The 21,364-nt window shown below is 43.4% G+C and overlaps 1 protein-coding gene across 1 annotated transcript; it reads right to left on the reverse strand.

Annotated features, from left to right (window-relative positions):
- Positions 1–9,026: 9,026 nt before the first annotated feature.
- On the reverse strand, positions 9,027–21,106 carry LOC124001531 (YTH domain-containing family protein 2-like). The gene is made up of 6 exons (XM_046308380.1): positions 20,688–21,106; positions 20,436–20,460; positions 19,102–19,181; positions 16,810–18,462; positions 12,433–12,501; positions 9,027–10,288 (listed from the first exon to the last, which is right to left on the reverse strand). The coding sequence occupies exons 1-6, from the start codon at positions 20,712–20,714 to the stop codon at positions 10,265–10,267; spliced, it is 1,878 nt and encodes a 625-aa protein (XP_046164336.1). The 5' UTR covers positions 20,715–21,106; the 3' UTR covers positions 9,027–10,264.
- Between the last annotated feature and the right edge of the window lie 258 nt (positions 21,107–21,364).

Raw genomic sequence — 21,364 nt, forward strand, 5'->3', positions numbered from 1 at the left:
ACGAGGACAGCTGAAGAGGAGAGAGGGATGAGTCAAACCACATGGACTGAACCAGAGAGGACTGACTAGAAGTACTAGAATTGGTGCACATAGTGGCAGCAGAGGGGTGCAATGCAGACAACCCTCTACATAGGACAGAGAAGATAATAGGTGCTAAAAGGAGAGAGCGAACGTGAAGAGAAAAGGTTGAACGACTGAGGGAAAGTGATAGCGAGCTACAGGGACGGGCAGGATGAAAAGGAGAAGAGGAGATTGGAACTTGGGTTTGAGCTCTTTGTGTTCACAGTGGACCTTGATTTAATTTCAATACAATTAAGGCACGCGGTGAATGCCAAGAGAGGAGCCATGGACGTCACACTCTTACTCTCACCTGAGAGACCAGCGAGCTGAACCAGGGATGAACAGATAAACATCTAGTAGCAGAGAGAGAGAGAGAAAGATACGTAGGGTAGCGCCATCGCCAAATTAACAGAGGGTTCAAGCCAGGGTTAGGGTTAGAGCGAGTATAGCCGGGGACCATGCGGCAGGAAGTGGAAATCAAAAGGCCTTGTTTATGCATAAGCATGCCTCCGAGGTACATGTGGCCCATCAGAGAGAGAGATGCACTCAAATGATGCCTGTTTCAGTGCCCCTGTCCCAACTAGAACGAGTGCTCATAGGATTTAGAATGACAGTGTAGCCTAGCCAACTGTGCCCCAATGTAGTACCCAAATTGATTTAAAAAGAGAACTGGTTGGTGAATCTACTTATGTTTGGCTCATAGAACACCCATCTTCAACTAATCCCATACAGGTACCAGCCCACAGCACTGCCCTTGCATTTTGGATGATCAAATATTGAAACTATTTTTGTTCATTGTAAGTATCCTTAATAAAGCAGCCATGTCGAGAGAGACACACTGCTGTTTGTTACATGTTGTACATTTTCCAAGAAAACAAAGGCCTGGACGAGAGCCCATGAAAGACACCAAATGCTTTGATGTGATCCAGCCTGGGGCGCCAACACCAGCAATTCAGAAGGCAATAGTCCCATGTATTATTTCCCAATTAAATACACAAACGACATGTTAAAATATAACTGATATGCAATGCAAGCGGCACTGATGTTGAGGGCTGACCTAGATATGAACACGTTGCAGTAGGAGTCATCTGCATGAAGCGACGTCAATGCAAACACAAATCAGATATCACACACAAAATATCACACACAAATCAGATATCACACACAAATCAGATATCACACACAAATCAGATAAACACAAATCAGATATCAAACACAAATCAGATATCAAACACAAATCAGATATCACACACAAATCAGATATCACACACAAATCAGATAAACACAAATCAGATATCAAACACAAGCGGTAGAAAACATTTTAATTTACACATATGTTGTGACCCTATCATCAGTAGCCTACGAATGACAATATATTTCATATTTAGGCCTACCTGTCCTCAAAAGACGTAGAAGGCAGACATTTACTAAAACTCTGAAAACAACCAGGACAGATACTTCCAACATTCAACTACATTGAGATGAAATCTCTAAATACACGATTGCTTACAATTTCATTATAAATGTGTGCCTCGTTTAAAATGGTAAGCAATTTAATAGTACATAGGGAAACGATTTCACTAGTTTAAAAAAATGGTAGGTTTACGTAAATATTAGCCTGTCTAGTCGTTTAATGGACCTACTTGTTCCTAGAATCCATAGAGACGTCCTGTTGCGAGAGATAAAGACGGCAAACAGGCCCATGTGTTCAGCCTAGACCTCATTATGCATGTTACAAACACTGTTGAAAGGACAATGGAATAAACAGAGGACAATACGGTGTCACTGGTATTGACCCTTGATGTGGTCAGCAGTTGACCGATGATTATGGCGGAAGAAAAAAAAACTGCATAAAAAGGATGAAGACCCTTTTGTCATAACGACGGTCGGCTCTTTTAGGAGGGAGGAGACGGGGATATTAACGTCGGCTCTTTTAGGAGGGAGGAGACGGGGATATAAACGTCGGCTCTTTTAGGAGGGAGGAGACGGGGATATTAACGTCGGCTCTTTTAGGAGGGAGGAGACGGGGATATAAACGTCGGCTCTTTTAGGAGGGAGGAGACGGGGATATAAACGTCGGCTCTTTTAGGAGGGAGGAGACGGGGATATAAACGTCGGCTCTTTTAGGAGGGAGGAGACGGGGATATTAACGTCGGCTCTTTTAGGAGGGAGGAGACGGGGATATAAACGTAGGCTCTTTTAGGAGGGAGGAGACGGGGATATAAACGTCGGCTCTTTTAGGAGGGAGGAGACGGGGATATAAACGTCGGCTCTTTTAGGAGGGAGGAGACGGGGATATAAACGTCGGCTCTTTTAGGAGGGAGGAGACGGGGATATAAACGTCGGCTCTTTTAGGAGGGAGGAGACGGGGATATTAACGTCGGCTCTTTTAGGAGGGAGGAGACGGGGATATAAACGTCGGCTCTTTTAGGAGGGAGGAGACAGGGATATAAACGTCGGCTCTTTTAGGAGGGAGGAGACGGGGATATAAACGTCGGCTCTTTTAGGAGGGAGGAGACGGGGATATAAACGTCGGCTCTTTTAGGAGGGAGGAGACGGGGATATAAACGTCGGCTCTTTTAGGAGGGAGGAGACGGGGATATTAACGTCTGCTCTTTTAGGAGGGAGGAGACGGGGATATAAACGTCGGCTCTTTTAGGAGGGAGGAGACGGGGATATAAACGTCGGCTCTTTTAGGAGGGAGGAGACGGGGATATTAACGTCTGCTCTTTTAGGAGGGAGGAGACAGGGATATTAACGTCGGCTCTTTTAGGAGGGAGGAGACAGGGATATTAACGTTGGCTTTATGACAATAAATGCAGCAGATTGGATGTATTGTTGAAAATGGATCATGCAAAAGTAGAAACCAATTATTAGGCCTATTGACACAGCACACTGGGCCAACTGATTGTCAGCCCTATATGGCAGAATTAAAGCCTTTCCATCCCCAATGCAAAACTAAATGGATGGTATTTGAAGATAAGGTCTATGGGGGCAGGGAACCATACATTTGCTGATTCAAATAAAAAGAACAGGCAAAAATACAAGTACCCTTCACATAGGCCACAAATATAACATATTTTGTTGGTGCACTCTTAGTGTATATAGGTTACAGCCATTAAAAATAATGCCCAGCTTGTAGAGAAAGAGGAGTTAGGCCTATTGGATTCACGTAAACCTAATTCAATTTAAAGTATGACATCCAGGTGAATAGGTAGCCTAATAGTGTCTTTCAAATTAAATAGCCCTAAAAATAGGCTTAACATAACCTTGATAGGCTATTTACTTTCGAAGAAGTAGCCTAGCCCAGAAGAAATGAATCATCAGAGCACATCATGACGAAAATGACGATAGGACTAAAGCTTTGTCGAATTTGTGGTAAAACAGAATATAAGAGAAAAAAGTGTGACGTTTAAAAATCACTTAAATTGCCCTAAATAATCAAATGTATTTCAGTAGAGTTTAAGAGAATATATTGGAAAACCACATTCTCAGTTCTCCTATAACGTACCCTCAAATCAAACATGCCATAGACTATCCTTTTTTTGTTTTTGTGAAAAACTTTTTCAGAAAGAACAATTCCTTATGCTACTGAATCTAAACATCAAAATGGTATCACGCTGAGGCCTATTCTGATAAGAAGTTAAATAACTGAGGAACAATTTTGAGCTGTAAACTGGGTTCGGGTTTAGACATGGCGAAGCGTAATAAAGAAGTAGATTGATCAGGTGCAGCGCGTGTGGAACGATCTAACAAAACAGCCATAAAATATGCTTCACCTGACCTTGTAGTATTACAAATAAATAATAATGTACCCGAGTAATTTAAAACAATTTCATAACCACAAAAAAATGTAATAATAATAATGTACAATGTAGGCTTGTATGTTATACAAATAGCCTATCATATTCAATATGGTCCAAACGGGAAATAGTTTTTTTATACGGTGTCCAGTAGCCTACAATTCATTTCAGAATAATCGACCCTTCAACTGAAGAACTATACTTGGGATTTCATCTTCAGATGATTAGGCTACTGATTTCGTTTTTAGCCTATAAATTAACTGCAATCTCCAGAATGCTCAACTGGCATGGACATGTATTGTCTATTTTATTTATAGTCTGTATGGAATGTCAAGACTGGATTATTCATAGACATACATATACACATATACACACACACACACATATATATATATATATATATGTATTGACAGAGAGAAGGAATAAAGACCGAAGGAAATAGAGGGACAAAAAGGCCCTCTAGTAGACTCAGTAGGAGCAGTTATCCTCATTCGACAGCGGAAGACGACGAGACAGCTTTTTCCCAACAGACAAGGTTGTTCTTATGATTTTTTTCTTTATTATGTGGTTTAAGATATGAGCACCCCCCCCTCCTCCCTCAGTTTCCTTTCTTCTCCTTCATCTTTTCTTTTGGGCCAGGCTCCCTCGCTCTTCATTTACATCCCACCAAGGGCCATTGAATCCCCAGAGAGGAGCGGATAAGGGTCATCCGAAGCCCCCTTGGGCTGCATGTTTCACGCAGACTCCGCGACACGTGCCATCAAGCCCCCACCCCCTCGTAAGTAACCCCTTCGGCCTGCGAGACTGGAGAACATTGACAACTACTTTCTCATTGCCGACTGCAGACTAGAGATTCATGGGAATATCATGAGCCTAAGGTGAAAATGTGTCGAGTTTTTCATCAAACAGAATCACGTGAAAGCATGTAGCCTAGTCCAGAATACAGACGCACTGCGTAGTTACATGGTTTGGCTCAAGTTAGCCCACGGGTATGACTGGCAGGCAGCACACATTTTATCCAATATCATCATCCTCTCTTGCTCATCATATTCCACATGGTCAAACTCAGAAGGAACTCTGTGGAAATGTGGAGGTCTAGATGCCACCATCATAGTAAGACATCTAGAGGGAATCCCAGGGAACTGCTTCCTTACCTGGATGAAAGGCAATAAAAGGAGGCTCAAATAAAACACAGGCAATACAGTCACACGTGGTGCGTATTTGGCATACATGAGAACTCATCCCGTGAAGAACAATACAGTCACACGTGGTGCGTATTTGGCATACATGAGAACTCATCCCGTACAGTCACACGTGGTGCGTATTTGGCATACATGAGAACTCATCCCGTACAGTCACACGTGGTGCGCATTTGGCATACATGAGAACTCATCCCGTACAGTCACACGTGGTGCGTATTTGGCATACATGAGAACTCATCCCGTACAGTCACACGTGGTGCGTATTTGGCATACATGAGAACTCATCCCGTACAGTCACACGTGGTGCGTATTTGGCATACATGAGAACTCATCCCGTACAGTCACACGTGGTGCGTATTTGGCATACATGAGAACTCATCCCGTACAGTCACACGTGGTGCGTATTTGGCATACATGAGAACTCATCCCGTACAGTCACACGTGGTGCGTATTTGGCATACATGAGAACTCATCCCGTACAGTCACACGTGGTGCGTATTTGGCTTACATGAGAACTCATCCCGTACAGTCACACGTGGTGCGTATTTGGCATACATGAGAACTCATCCCGTACAGTCACACGTGGTACGTATTTGGCATACATGAGAACTCATCCCGTACAGTCACACGTGGTGTGTATTTGGCATACATGAGAACTCATCCCGTACAGTCACACGTGGTGCGCATTTGGCATACATGAGAACTCATCCCGTACAGTCAGACATGGTGCGTATTTGGCTTACATGAGAACTCATCCCGTACAGTCAGACATGGTGCGTATTTGGCTTACATGAGAACTCATCCCGTAGTCACACGTGGTGCGTATTTGGCTTACATGAGAACTCATCCCGTGAAGAACAAATCAAGATGTGAAAGGGTTATATTCAATAGCCGTCCTCAGATTTCTACAGAAGCCTGCTGCACGCTCAAAACAAGAGTATCTGAAGAGACACCTAATCAATGTCTTCATTTAATTTGTGATACTCATGGCTTTAAAAGAAAAATGTGGCCCAGTGTCTCCTTCAAAAAGTGGGAATTCTTGGCATGACTGCATGACCAGGTGGACTAGAGCCAACTCAACTCCAGACCTCAAAGCCAGTTCAACTGCATTTTTTTAATTGTTCCTCTCTAATCAGGGACTGATCTAGACTTGGGACACCAGGTGTGTGCAATTAATTACCAGGTAGACCAGAAAACCTGCAAGCTCCAGGCCTCATTGGCTAAGCTTTGAGTAACCCTGGACTGGAGCATGCCTGGCTGTTTCGTCTCCAGCACTCCCATTATTCTGACCCAGGGCATGACAACAGACTAAAATAAATGTTTGTCGCCTCCCAGTGGCCATTATGTATATAGCTCACCCGCCATTTTCTATGAGATAGAAGCTTGTGGGGCATTTAAGCCCTGAACGTCGCTTGTCTCACAGGCTGCATGCCACTCCTAAGACCAGAGCCAATCGAAGAGGGGCTGCTTAGCAAGCTAACTTGTACAGCAAGTCTTGTGAGCTAACTAACTAGATAGTCATCTATGCTGGTTGTTAGCTTGCATAAGTGATGTGTATAATTATTATTTTTTGTAGCAAATATTTAAAATTTCAGAAGTGGATGAGCTCCATTCCTGACAGGCTGATCAGATTCGATAGCAGCCCAAATGGCTGAAGTTAGGATGCTGCCTTGAATGTTTCATAAGGAAAGCACTTAACAGTCAAAGTGCCTTATAGGCAGATGCTTAATCCAGTGGGATAATATGCATCAGCGCCAATAAGGCACTGGCTGCTAGGTGCTCTGCTCGTTAAACATCATACAAAGCAGCATCCTGATTTATCAGCTTCGGGGGGCTGCTATAGAATCTGATCCAGTGCTGAGACCGAAAGGGAATCTGATCAGCCTGTCGGGATTGGAGCTCACCCACTCTGTAAAATCTAAATAAAACATGAAGTGTCACAGAATTACACACATCAGTTGTACAAACTACCAACCAGCATAGATGACTAGCTAGCAGAGTTCACTTGTTAAGTAAGAACGGCCTGGAAGGCCTTCTGTCAGGCGTTGTTCAGGGCTTTAAAATACAGAACGAGCGCATCGACTCTGCTTCCGAACAAGGGAATGCAATTGCCTTGAATTATTTTCAGACGAGCACAGACGTTTCAACATAATGAATGCACACAAAGGCTGTGGTTAGAGCGGCAATCCAATTATGATATTTTGCCAATCGGAAATGGTCTGCCTGTGCAAAACACAACCAAATAGACTTACATCAGAAAGTGTTGAAGGCTTCAAGCAGTCTGAAGCGTGAGTTGTGATTGATGAATAGGTGGTCTGCGCAGTATCTATCCTCTGACAAAGATCATTCTTAATTTTCAGATTTATCATCCTGTTCATGTCACCTAAACTACATAAAACGGGACTCACGTTGCGAAGCAATGCAGTGACAATATGCTAAATATTTTGTACACCGAGTGTACAAAACATTAAGAACACAGTCCTAATATTGAGATTCAACCCCCCCCCCGATGATATCAGATGATATCCTGCTACTCTGCCACATTTTGCCACGAGGTGAAGCAAACATGAAATAACACTTTAAAGTTAGCACATACCCAAATAATGATGTTGACCCATTCAATACTTGTATGCGAATACAAGTGTTTAAAAAATATATTTTCAAGAGTAGTATCTCAAAAAGACAAAAACATTTTTTGGTGCTATTTCCTTAATGTTGTCATCCCTACTGAGGATGAGCTGGCCAATCAAGACTATACTCCAATTAATAGTTTAATCACCGGGGTATACGCCCACACCATTCCAACACAGAAAAGCTACTTGAAAACAATTTCATATTTCATAGAAATCTGGAATCACTGGCCAGTTTCTTTAAAAAACGTTGGGCAAAAACAAAGTCTTTAAACCATGTAATCGATGCACCATCATTCCAGGTCATTTAATACCCAAAAACAAAATGTATGAAAACACTTTGCGGAAGAAGTTCCATTTATCGATCTCTACAGCTTCTGTCCAAAAACAAATTCTGTGAAACAAGGTCAACACATACAGGAGGAGTTAGTGGCTAGCTACAAGTGGCTAGCTACAAGTGGCTAGCTACAAGTGGCTAGCTACAAGTGGCTAGCTACAAGTGGCTAGCTACATGTGGCTAGCTACATGTGGCTAGCTTAGCTAACAAACTGTCAGTTGCAATGCGCAAGGCCAGAATGACACGATGAACCACCACCAAAAAAAAAAAAAAGTACACCCCATTTTTGTTAGAGAATTGAGAAAGGATTGGACCGTTTGTGTGCCCAAAGTCAACCGTTAAAGCTGATTTCCTGCATTTTGCCATCGCTTATGATCCATTCATATGCCATCTGGGGGACCCAGACCTTGATTTTAAAGAAATGCTTGGTCAACCTGGCAATTTTGCTCATGGACCGGTGAGATTGATGTATTTGAAGTACTGTAATTATGCCATAAACTACACGAGGACTGTAATTTCTGGGCCATAACATCAGTGACAAGACATTGCATTTTGATTATTGTAAGCATGCATGTTGAGTGACACTGCACCGATGGTGAATTCAAGATATGGAAAGCGTGTTTCTCACGTCTGTGCTAATGCTATGCAGGTTGTTTCAGACATATTTAAAAAACAGCAAGATGCAGTCATAAATATAGGCCTACATGTTCAGCATCACCAATGACAAAATCCTAATCTCACTTGCCTGAAATACCCAATTGTAGGCTGAAATTTACTACAATGCCACCAGCCTCAGTTTCAACAGGAACGTACTTGACAGTGACCCAAGATCTAGTTGTTGTTGATGCGGAGTTCAGCACGATGAAAAGATCACAAGCAAGAACACAGCTTCACATTGCAAACACCTACGGACACCACTCGAGATGATGCTGGTCTAATAACAGGTTAACAAAGCAGCCCTTACCAACACCCCCACAGCGGAGTTACAAGAAGAGAAAATAGGAAGATTGACTTTATTATTATTATACCACAGAGAAAAGCCAGTAGTGTTTTCACCAACATTGACATTCTGCAAGGGTGGTGGTGTTATGGTAGAGCAGGCAGTGGAAAGAGACAGTAGTGGTTAGTAGTAAGAGAGGGATGTTTGGGGTAGAATTAAGTGTGTGTGTGTGTGTGGGGGGGGTATGGCTTACTTAGCAAATAAAACATTTACCCTTAATAAAAAATCTGAAAAGGGGATGCACACAGCATGAAAAGTGCTTACAGTCAAACAAGGGGAATGCACACGAGTTCTTGCTGAGTATACGACGTTTATTACTTTGAACTGATTAATAGAAAGAATGGGGGCGGCAAGGCCACTCGCGTCGACGCGGTCTTTAAGAAAACGGGAGGAAGAGGAAACAAAAATGGCGGGAGGAAAGCAGCCAATAAAAACATTAATAAACCAGTCCAAGAAAAAGGGCAAATAAGTTCTGAAGTCTGCAAACAGCCCAATTTTGTACAATTGTACATACAATTATACAATGACCAAGGCTAAACGTAACAAATCTTGTTGCTTTCACCCCCCCCCCCTCCAACATTAAACCCCGCCCCCCATACACTCTGCCCAACACAAAAAATAAACAAGGTCATCGCGATCATTTGTTTTAGTTCTTTTTTATAAACAGATGGAAGCATATGAAAAAGAAACTTCTTGAAGGAACCGATGACAAGACCAACTACAACACATATCCACTGAGACCCCCCCCCCACGTCCTGATTGGATGATTTCATCTCCCACTGGAGGAGGAGGTTTACATAATGACCCGCCTGGACTTCTGTCCACTAATAGTAGCCGTAGTAGATGACACAAAAAAATGTCCACTATTATTTTGCATGAGAAGAATTACAGACTTGTTTTCAGACTGTAAAAACAGGCGAGGGAGGGGTGAGCACATGAGTAAGAAAAAAAAGCACATGTAGTGGAATGGGGGGGGGGGGGATTCACCTAAGGATGCTATGCATCAAAGTTTAGTCCTATGAATAATAATTTCTTTTTATTTTACTACAAGTTCAAAGTCAGTCTTTTAAAGTAAAAAGAAATCAAGAAAGTCTTCATTTCGTTTTTTTTTTGTGTGTCCTTGGTTATTATTTTTTTATACCCCATTTAGAATTTCTTGAAATATCTGAATGTGATGGGGGTAGAAAGGGAAAAGAGGGGCCATTGCAGTCTTTTTCCCAAAGCAGTGACTGTTACTTGACACGTCCTTGGCGTTCCTGTGGGACACAGAAAACAAGAGTTCAGTTTGGGTACTCGCATCAAAAACACACAAGACTTCAGAGATTCAGGGTTTTTCCAGTAAAACAAAATGTTGCAGATCATACTTAATTACCATGCTCCCATCAATGGATGTAAGAGTAGAGGTTGTGGTTCTTCACATATTTAAAAACAGAAAAATAAATAAAAAAAGTTACCACACTGAGAACCCATATCTACTGGTACCAAGCCAAGCATATCTCCCTTACCACCAGCAGTCCAGCAGAATAGTTCTACATGAATAAACAGGATATGTATAGCCTACAACACGGGAAGGCAAGTAGATTCAGCCGTGGGACTATTTCTGTCAGAGCGTATTAAAATCAGGGGGCCAGAACATAATTATAGTACTTTGTACACTACAAAGTGACCACAACTAAGCCCCCCCCCCCAAATATTTTTTCAATGTAATCAAGACTTTTTTTTATTAAAAAAAAAAAAAACTTTTTTGGGGTGGGAACAGATTTTACCCCAATAATGTTTGAGATTTCCTGGTGATACAAAAATAAAATGTTTAAGCAAAACTAAAACATTTATTAAATTTTTTAAAAATCAGCTTTGGGGGACCTAGCATACAACATTCAGTTCTAACCACTTTTTCAGACATTTGCAATACTCATCCGTTGAGAAATATGGACCATTTGCAGTGGTGTAAAGTACTTAACTAGTACTTTAAAGTATTTTTACCACAAGTAGTTTTTTGGGATATTGAGAGATATATATATATATATATATATTTTTTTTTTACCAACTTTTACTTCACAGGTTGGCTCCCGAGTGGCACAAGACAATACATTAATTATTCATTTTGGTTGCCTATCCTGACGTGAAGTTTGTTCTATAGAAAGTATTTGACTCTAGTGACAAAATTAAGGAAAGTGAAGGGATTTCGGCAAGGACATTTTCTTGCCTGCCGAAATCCTCACCCTTTCAAATGTCCTTAATTTTGTCACTAGAGTCAAATACTTTAAGAACAAAATTCACGACAGGTTAGGCAACCAAAATGAATAATTAATGTATGTGTATTATACTAAACAGAGGGAGTAAAATGCAGGCAAGCAAACATTTCAGAACTACCACTAGTCAAATAAGACATGGGAGAGATGACGAATTTTGGCAAAGAGATTTTTCAAGACAAATACACTTGAAAACAAAATAGCCAATCTGAAAACTGCAGATATTACTAGTGCCTCTCCCGCGATCAAACCGCCATACATTTTTTTAAATGAAACGCAGCCTAACGTGATAATTTTGACAGCTGCCTTGAAGGACACAAATACATTTTTAAAATGCTTTCTGCTACTCAGATCAGTGAAATATAGGCTAAAAACAGACAACGGACTGAAGAGCAGAAATCTCAACTAGCAAGCAAGTCACAGCAATGAAGAATTGAATGTGTGCGCGCGTTCACGCAAAAAGGGGGGCACAACACCTGTTTCAAACGTGTTTCTGTCGGTCAGGCACAGGGATCAGCTTGTAACAACAGTCACACTTCGTGATAAAGACAGCGCAAGAACTTTGTTGGAGCCTACGGAGCCTTTTTTTGATTTTATTTTTTAAAACATCGCCAGACCTAGATCCTGTCACACGGAACAAGCAAAGACGTCTGACAATCGTTTACAACTTAAGAACTTGCCTGCGACTTGGACATTTTGTCTTGAGGCTCCGAAATTGTGGCATAATGTGGTTAAAATCGTATGGTCCGTGCGGGCCTTAAGGCGTCCGTCCGACAAGGAGAGCAGCAAAACAGTAGGTTTTTAGATGCTACACTGGACACGTCACTAGTAAGCCACTTTATCAAGCCACGCGTAGAATTCTTGTAAATAGAACCAGAGGATAATTTATTGAAATGAATTGCAAACGTGACATCTAATGTAGCAGGCCTGTTAGACTGAGTTTACACTCCACCAAGTGTTCTCCGTAAATAAACCCCATCGACACTAACGTAAGTCACAAAATGATGGCATGAACCAAAATCTCTGTGCAGCGTATGGTGAAGTCTCAAAGCGGCGGTGGAGCCTCTACGGAGTACACCTAACGGAGAGTAATTCCACACTAAAGGTTAGGCTATTACAAGAGCGATAAGTGGGGGCCAGGTCATTACCTGAAGTCTGTAATGACTCCTGCTGGGGTTGGGGTTACTGGGGTACGGCTCGCTACCCTGGACCTCCACCTGGTAACAGAACATCATCAGGAAATGGTAAACCTTCAATCAATCTTGGGCATACATGCATCAACAACTTAATTGATTTACAGTAAGTGGATACAGATGAAACATTACAATTGAAAAATCACAAAATCAAAAGTGATCACTAAAACATGAACATTTTACTTCATTGGTAAGTTGTATCACAAAGATCATTGGTCATTTGAACGGTCAGTATCCTGCTTTGCTCTCGTGCACATGCCTCTGTTCTCCTCTGACCTCTAAAAAGGCATGGTAATATTATACACATTCCAGGCAGTAACCAGTGGTAAATCACGAACATGCATCAATGTGTTAACAACAAAATTAAAGACAACACACATCTCTTGATTGTCTAGATAAGAGGAAGCAGTAGTTAACTCTGTGATAATTTTATATTTGACAGCATGTAAAATATGTAGTCTTTTCAGAATATGTATGAGGAGTTTGCTGTTAAAACACCACTAGGTGCAGAGCAGACGGAACAGAGTAAATAGGCATTTTTAACATCCTAGACTTAGCCGGTGGTAACTCGTGGAATAGACACCGGCCGGAACGCGGTTTTAACCAATCAGCATTCAGGATTAGAAGCACACGTTGTATAATGTGAAATACCCCCAGGTGCAGAGCAGTTTCCTTGCTGCAGTAAATAATGCAGACCTTGTTTCCAACACACAGCCTCAGTCATGCAATGTGGATATACTGATGGAAAAGGCCGCTACGCCTCTAAAGTAACCGTCCAGTGTTTCCAGATTGCTGAAATATTACAATAAGAGTGAAATCATTTGCAATTTTGTGTGTTGGAATGGTGTGGGCGTACTCCAACAGAATGGTGGATACCACAGATTGGCCAACTCATCCTCCTAAAGAGGATTAAATTATCCGATGCATTTTTTTTTTTTTACTGTTTGAGAAGTTAGAGGTGGGGGTTTTATAGGGTTTTTATTCCATTTATGCTTAAGCCACAAATAATAGCATAGGATGACTCAACCACATTATTTGGATAGGAGTTAACAGAAATGGAACTTTGAGATTATCACTAGACGGTTACTTTAGAATACACATTTGTCATCACATACCACTATGTAAGGAAGCATGGTTTGAGCTTCCACAAAATACCACTATGTAAGGAAGCATGGTTTGAGCTTCCACAAAATACCACTATGTAAGGAAGCATGGTTTGAGCTTCCACAAAATACCACTATGTAAGGAAGCATGGTTTGAGCTTCCACAAAATACCACTATGTAAGGAAGCATGGTTTGAGCTTCCACAAAATACCACTATGTAAGGAAGCATGGTTTGAGCTTCCACAAAATACCACTATGTAAGGAAGCATGGTTTGAGCTTCCACAAAATACCACTATGTAAGGAAGCATGGTTTGAGCTTCCACAAAATACCACTATGTAAGGAAGCATGGTTTGAGCTTCCACAAAATACCACTATGTAAGGAAGCATGGTTTGAGCTTCCACAAAATACCACTATGTAAGGAAGCATGGTTTGAGCTTCCACAAAATAAGATTGGATTTCTGCCTCGTGTTTCCGTCAATTTGCGACATCATTGAGACATGCTGTCACAACAGAGTTAAGGGAAAGACTCAAATATAACCCAATAACTAGGCCTGTTACAATGTAAGACACTGCGTCGTCTTCTCAGAGGTGACAAACAAGCACTCTGTGGTCTGTATAAAAACAGGCGGTAATACAGAGATATAGACCTAAAGTGAGTCTAACTAACAATAATCACTGATGAACACAGCTCCAGTCAGAACCAGAGCTAAAACTTATAAAGCACCTCAAATTCATATTTGGACCTTGAAACCAGTTCTACTGCTCCCTCCCATTCTGATTTAGACCTGGGTCCCCAGGTGGGTGCAATGACTTCTGAGCTAGAAAGGCAGGAGTAGCCCAGACCTTGTGGGGTAAAGGGTTGAATATCCCTGCTACAGGCTTATCATCCTAATTAGATTGCTATATTGAAGGACACGTTAGCAAAAGCTTTTTCAAAACATGCTGTATGGCGGTGTAGACGTTGGTACAAGTATTTGTTCCCATCACCAAATAATTAACACACAGTATGTTTCCATAAGTATGTGGACACCATCAAATCAATGGATTCGGCTATTTCAGACACCAGTTGCATACCAGGTATATAAAAAAATATATATAAAATTTAAAAAACGAGCACACAACCATGCAATCTCCATAGACAAACATTGGCAGCAGAGTGGCCATAAGAGCTCAGTGACTTTCAACGTAGCAATCGTTATAAGATGCCTCCTTTCCAATAAGTCAGTTTGTAAAATGTCTGCCCTGCTAGAGCTGGCCCGGTCAACTGGAAGTGCTGTTATTGTGAAGTGGAAACGTCTAGGAGCAAGAACGGCTCCTCCATGAAGTGGTAGGCCACACAAAGTCACAGAACGGGACCGGCGAGTGCTGAAGTGTGTAAAAATCATCTGTCCTCGGTTGCAACACTCACTAACGAGTTCTAGACTGCCACTAGAAGCAACATCAGCACAATATCTATTCGTCGGGAGATTCATGAAATGGGTTTCCATGGCCAAGCAGCCGCACACAAGCTTAAGATCACCAAGTGCAATGCCAAGCGTCGGCTGGAGTGGTGTAAAGAGCGCCGCCATTGGACTCTGGAGCAGGGAAAAGCATTCTCTGGGGTGATGAATTATGCGTCACCATCTGGCAGTCCGACAGACAAATCTGGGTTTGGCGGATGCCAGGAGAATGCTACCTGCCCGAATGCAGTGGCAACTGTCAAGTTTGGTGGTGAGGCGCACTAATGGTCTGGGCTAGGCCCCTTCGATCAGGTGAAGGGAAATGTTAACGCTACAGCATGCAATGACATTCTAGAAGATTCTGTGCGACCAACTAAGTGGCAACAGTTTGGGGAAGGTCCTTTCCTGTTTCAGCATGACAAGGCTCCCGTGCACAAAGCGAGTTACATACAGAAATGGCTTGTTGAGATTGGTGTGGAAGAACTTGACAAGCCTGCACAGAGCCCTGACCTCAACCCCATCGAACACCTTTGGGATGAATTGGAATGCTGACTGCGAGCCAGGCCTAATGCCCATTATCAGCCCCAACCTCTAATGCGTGGCTGAATGGAAGCAAGATCTAGAGGAAAGCCTTCCCATTACAATGGAGGCTGTTATAGCAGGAAAGGGGGGGGGGGACGAACTCCATATTAATGCCCATAATTTTGGAATGAGATTCGACGAGCAGGCGACCACATACTGTTTGACTGAAGGACCGATGGAAACATACATTTAATAATGTGAACAGAAGCCTCAGTCAAGAATGAGGGTTATGTTTTGGATAAGATGACGTAGAGGTTGAAGCATAATTATGAATATTCTAAACATTTTGGGAGTCAATAAAAATCCATTTAAAAAAAGGTCAATGATAAAATGCATCTTGGTGATCACAAGGGACTTCTGGCATTTTGTTTACACGACTCCTGCAAAACCTTTCCACTTCCCCTTTTAAAAATTGTATAAGGCAGTCCCTCCTGGATTTCTGCGAGCGCTGAATTTTTGGCAAGATCAACGATCACATATTATGCGAGGGCTCACAATGTCAACCGATCACCTCCCTTTTGCCACATAAAATGGCTTAATAAAGCAACACGTCAAAATTTTGCCACCAGTCATTGCAAATTGCCACACACAGTGTCAGTCAGAGCAGAATCAGCCATCACAAAACAACACTGTGGAATCCTGGAGGGACTGCTATGGTGGCATCCTCTATAATTAGAGCAGTGATTTGATAGACCAAGCATCTGAAACATTTCCCAAATAAAAGTAACAAATACATCAATTCCTCATACACAATGGGCACACATTTCCACAAAGACAAAAGTGTCACATTGATCATCAATTGGATACCGAATGGTTAATACTCATTACATTTCATATGGACACACCTAATCAACACGGAGGTCAGCATTCGTAAATCACAAATCAATGTGAGAGAAATCGCACATGAATAAAAAGTAAATTTAAAAAAAAAAAAACTTGTTTTTAATATTATAACTTGGAAGTTACTTGGTTTGTGGCATATCCACATTCTCTGTAAGAACGGCACGTTGTAAGATGACCACACACATAACGACTGATAACCTTTTTCAATTATTGCACTCGTCAACTGGATTTTTTTACTCTCGAGATGCTGTCAGAACCTTAGCGCACACACACCCATGGCTTCCCATGCCACTCCCCAAGCACACAACCCAAGATGTAGGGCCTATTTGTTTCCCCAGATGGGTGGAGGGCAGGCCTTTACCTTTTTCACACAGTCCTCCTCCTCTTGGCGCTTCTCGTAGTGGGAGAAGTCGTCAAAGATGGAGGTGGTGTGCTTGTAGCCGGCGATGATCTTCAGCACCTGCCGTGCCTTGTCCAGAGGCACCTCCTGTGTGTCCCGCGAGTTGGTCACTGGCTTATTCTCGTTGTTCTCCAGGCGGATGTGCCGCAGCTGGCTGTTGGGAACGTCCTTAACGAAGATCCAGCGCACGTCAAAGCGCCCCTTCCACTTGTCCTGCGACCACACGCCGGCGCAGGTATTGTAGTCCACGGGCGAGCGCATCTCCGCCACGCCGCAAAAGTGGCCACTGCCGTTGACGCTGAAGAGCAGGTAGAGGGGGCCCTTGGCGCCCAGCGAACGGTAGGCGGCGTCCAGCCGCTTGTTGCCGTGCTCCGTGCTGCACCAGATGTTGTACTTGATGGAGCGGTGGATGTCGTCCTCGGAGTAGCTCTTGATGATGAACACACGGCCCTGCTTGAGATTCCAGTCAAAGTCTTTGGGGTTGTAGTTGTTGACCAGGCGCAGCTTCTCCAGCACCGGGTGGGGCTCCGAGAGCACCAGCACCCCACCCACGCCCGAGTTGGGGGGCGACTGCCCCGCCCCACCCACGGCATCCCCAAAGCCGTTGGCACGGTTCCGTGGAGGGACCCAGCGGGTGGGCTGAGATGGCTGGGTGGTGGGCGGGGGGCCCTGGGAGAGCTGCAGCTGTCCCCCCAAGCCCTGCTGCCCGTTGGGGGGGAATTGGTGCTGCCCCAGCTGGGCCGAAGAGGCCACCAACTGTCCATTGCTGAGGGGCAGTTGCGGGGTCCCTCCGGCCATGGTGCCGGGCTGAGGTGAGGCCTGGTTGGGCGGCTGCCCGTTGCTGGGGAGAGGCGCCTGCTGGGGGGTGGACGCTTTAGGCATAGTCCCCTTGTTGTCCCAAGTGCCAATGTCCATGTTGTGTTTGATGGGCGGAGGGGGCAGGTTGGTCCCCGCTATGCCACCCTTGGTTTTCAGCTTGGGCTGCGGCTTGGCCGGCTTGCTGGCAATGTCCGCCCAGGAGGCGGGCTTAGCGGGGGCGTTGGACACGGGGGGCAGTGGCATGCTGGGAGCTCCACCAGAAACCTGGCTGTGGCCTAGGGATCCCCTGGGGAGGCCAGAGCCCACCACCTTTGGGGCCCCCATGTCCCCGGCACCACCACCAATCTTAAGTCCAGCCATGCCCTGGTCCAAGCTGTTCATGCCAGGTGCCTTGTTGAGGGGCTCGTTCTGGGCGAAGGGGGACTGTCCGTCGATCATGGCACCCCCTAGCGAGCTGGGTGCGTAGGCATAGCTACTGCTGTAGCCAGAGTTCTGCGTAGACTGTCCCTGAGAGCTGTTGTTGCCCCAGGCAGAGAAGTCCATACTGCTGGGAAAGAAGTTGAAACTGTGCTGGCCCAAGAAGGGGTTGCTGCCCAGCGGGCCCGGCTGGCCGAACATGGGGTCAGGCAGGAAGTGGTGCTCCCCGTTGCTCAGCTGTCCATATGAGGTCAGGTAAGGCATGGGAGGATCTCCCCCGGTGGACCATGCTGCCTCGTTCAGGGAGTAAGAGAATCCTATGGATGGGCTGTAGTAACTGGGCATGTAGGAGTCCGACATGGCCGTATAGGCATTGCTCTGCAGAGAGAAGAAAACTGTCAGCAGGCTAACCAGGGTTTCAATCATTACATTACAAAAAGCAGGTCATCGATCTGATGGCTATCCTCGTTTGGATCTCTGTCAGCCTCGGCTGCCACTTAGACTAGGACGACTGTGGCCACTTTCACACCAGTCAACTGCTTTATGGAGGAGAAAACAGTGGCATTCCTTTGACTGGAGGAATACAGGCTCCATTGTGGCCCATTTTTCTGGGAAGTGCCCACCACTGAGGGCACCCAACAGATGTTACAACGAGATGAAAGACAGTTTAACTGCAACTAGAAAAGGAAATGGACTGCTCAGTAAATTGGGGGAAAGAAGAGTCTTTAAGTGCTAAAAACATGATGAATTGCAACAGTATAAAAGTCACTGTAAAAAAATATACAGTGAGATCTCTCCATTATGGATGACTATTGTAAACGTAGCAGTGGGAGTTTTACCCATCATAACCTATGAGTAATTTAGCTTGTTGAGCATCATCATCATCATCATTTCTATTAGAACTGAGGCCTTGTCAAAATGTTAAGTGAAGAAACACTATTTACCTGCAGTCTAAGCAGGCAAATGGTAGGAACAGTGTGGGCCTAGTCAAACTGATGGCAGTGGACTGGTACTCACCTGTCTGGCCTGAGGGTTCAGGTAAGGCTCAAACTCATCATCATTCAAGGTATCCTTTTGGGTCACAGCTCCGTTTTGCACTGGAAAGGAGGAGTAGACAGCGATGTAAGGGACAACTCTTGGATACATCTTTTTGCAGAAAGTTGAAATAGTCCATGCAACTAATCATAGGCCTACATATTCACAGCTGGTCATCATGAGTGTGACAGAGAATAAGAGCCAGGAAGTCATTAAGCTTGATGAGACATTGATAGCATTGCACAACTACAGTTCACAGCCACACAATATGCTGTTTTTTAATGCACTAAAATGGGTGATGTAAACAAATACATGGAACTTGTTGAGTTAAACAGTTATCTTTCCTGCTGGCTAGGTCTATAGTGTACCACGTATAAAACAAATAACACCTAGGTCTTAGGGGTTAATGCTAGATACGTTTTTGTTGACAGATTGTAACTGCAGCACAATTGATACATGCAGAAGCGGCCTGTTTATCACAGTAAATCGGTTGCAACCACCAATTGTCAGTGAAATCGGTGAGACGAAGTGCAGTAGAATATTGTTTCTAGCTTCAACTTGGAGAAAACTCCATCAATTTGTATTTAATATCGGTGATTGTAGTTGTAGACAAATCTTACACTTGTCAAGAGTGTTCCAGTTCTTCCTGACATAGCTAAGGATAATGTGAAAATTAAAATTGCCAAACTGGGAAAACAGGCATGGCTAGTAAACAAAGTTGCCTCAAAACATTGTAAGAGAACTGAAACATTGTAACTTTGTGGTTTATATGACAATAGACTTGGTACTGGTTGGGTGAGAACAGCATGCTGGAAGACGTGTCACTGGCATTCATCTTCACGACCGCGAAGAATCGTTTAGCCAACAACATGTTTATTTTTGCGTGGGAGATTGAAGCCTAACTTGATGTAAACACATTAGATTGTCAACTTAATCATTTGCAAAGCGATGCTATCATTTAACCAAGGAGCCAGTAAAGCCACTAGCCATCTGACTAAGGAAATGCCTAACTAGCTAACTTGCTAATGTAGCAGCTCATGTTAGTTAGCTACCAATGCTAACAGGATTGCCTCAAAATTCACAATGGTGTATTCACACAAATGACACTAAATGTATTTTTTTAAACAAACTAAAATAAAGATTAAGTAGTACCAATTTATCGGAATATTGTTCACATATCTAATCAACTATAGAAGCGAAAAATGGGCGCAATGCGAGATTGGCCTGCTATCTGGCTAACTATCATCACATCCGCGACCACACAGAAGAAATCCCGCATACAGAGACAGTCAACTTGTCATGTTACAATAGCTTACCTTTGTTTCCTTGGCCTTTCGGTCTCTGGATTGGGTCCAGGTGATTCATGAAGGTTTGATTTATGAGGAAAGAGGAAGGGGAAAAAAAATAAAAAAAATAAAAATGAAGAAATGTATATTCACCAGTCAGTCCTTTAGCAGGTGGTCAGGCCTACTGCACTAACGTTAGCCAGCTACAGAGAGAGTCACTGCCTCTGAAACAAGCTACCCCGGTTACCTCTCGACAGATATTCATAAAGTGACTCTCTTTACCTGTTCAAGAAGGCTGCTGGCTGACATGTCTTTCTCCCTGGAGCCTCTTTTTTTTCGTATTTGAATTTTTTGTTATTATTTCTTTAAGTGGCAGGGTGTATGAAATGTATATTGAGAGTTTAGTCAAGAGTCCCTGTCTCTCTACCAAGAGCATAGAATCTACACAATGGCGGGATGCAGCTCTCTCAGCGCTGAGACTTCTTCAACATGGCTGAGCGCCTGGCTTTACCGATGGCGTTTATTTATGACGAACATGCGCCCCTCAACGGCATGGAGGAACTATATGATGCGGGTAACCGATCTATATGAAAAACAGACATTTAACATATTGTAATAATTGTTACAATAGATACGCGGAGATTGTCTCATAATTAGGAAAGTAGCTATAATGCCTTAGACCAGGGATGGGCAACTGGCGGCATTGCGGACCGCCCCCTTTTTGTAGGGCCGCGGATGAATTTTCCAAAACGGGAAATGTGTTAGTTTTTTTTAGGAACTCAGTCACTGTCTCACCTTACTGTCTAGAGTTACAATACTATAATTTACAAGTTGCATTTTTGAAATGTGGTTGTAATAATTAAGAAATAATGCACGAGAGGTTGTGGTATATGGCCAATATACCACGGCTAATGGCTGTTCTTATGCATGTCTGAATACAGCCCGTGGTATATTGGCCA

This window comes from Oncorhynchus gorbuscha, linkage group LG17, assembly GCF_021184085.1.
Source record: "Oncorhynchus gorbuscha isolate QuinsamMale2020 ecotype Even-year linkage group LG17, OgorEven_v1.0, whole genome shotgun sequence".
Classification (NCBI taxonomy): domain Eukaryota; kingdom Metazoa; phylum Chordata; class Actinopteri; order Salmoniformes; family Salmonidae; genus Oncorhynchus; species Oncorhynchus gorbuscha.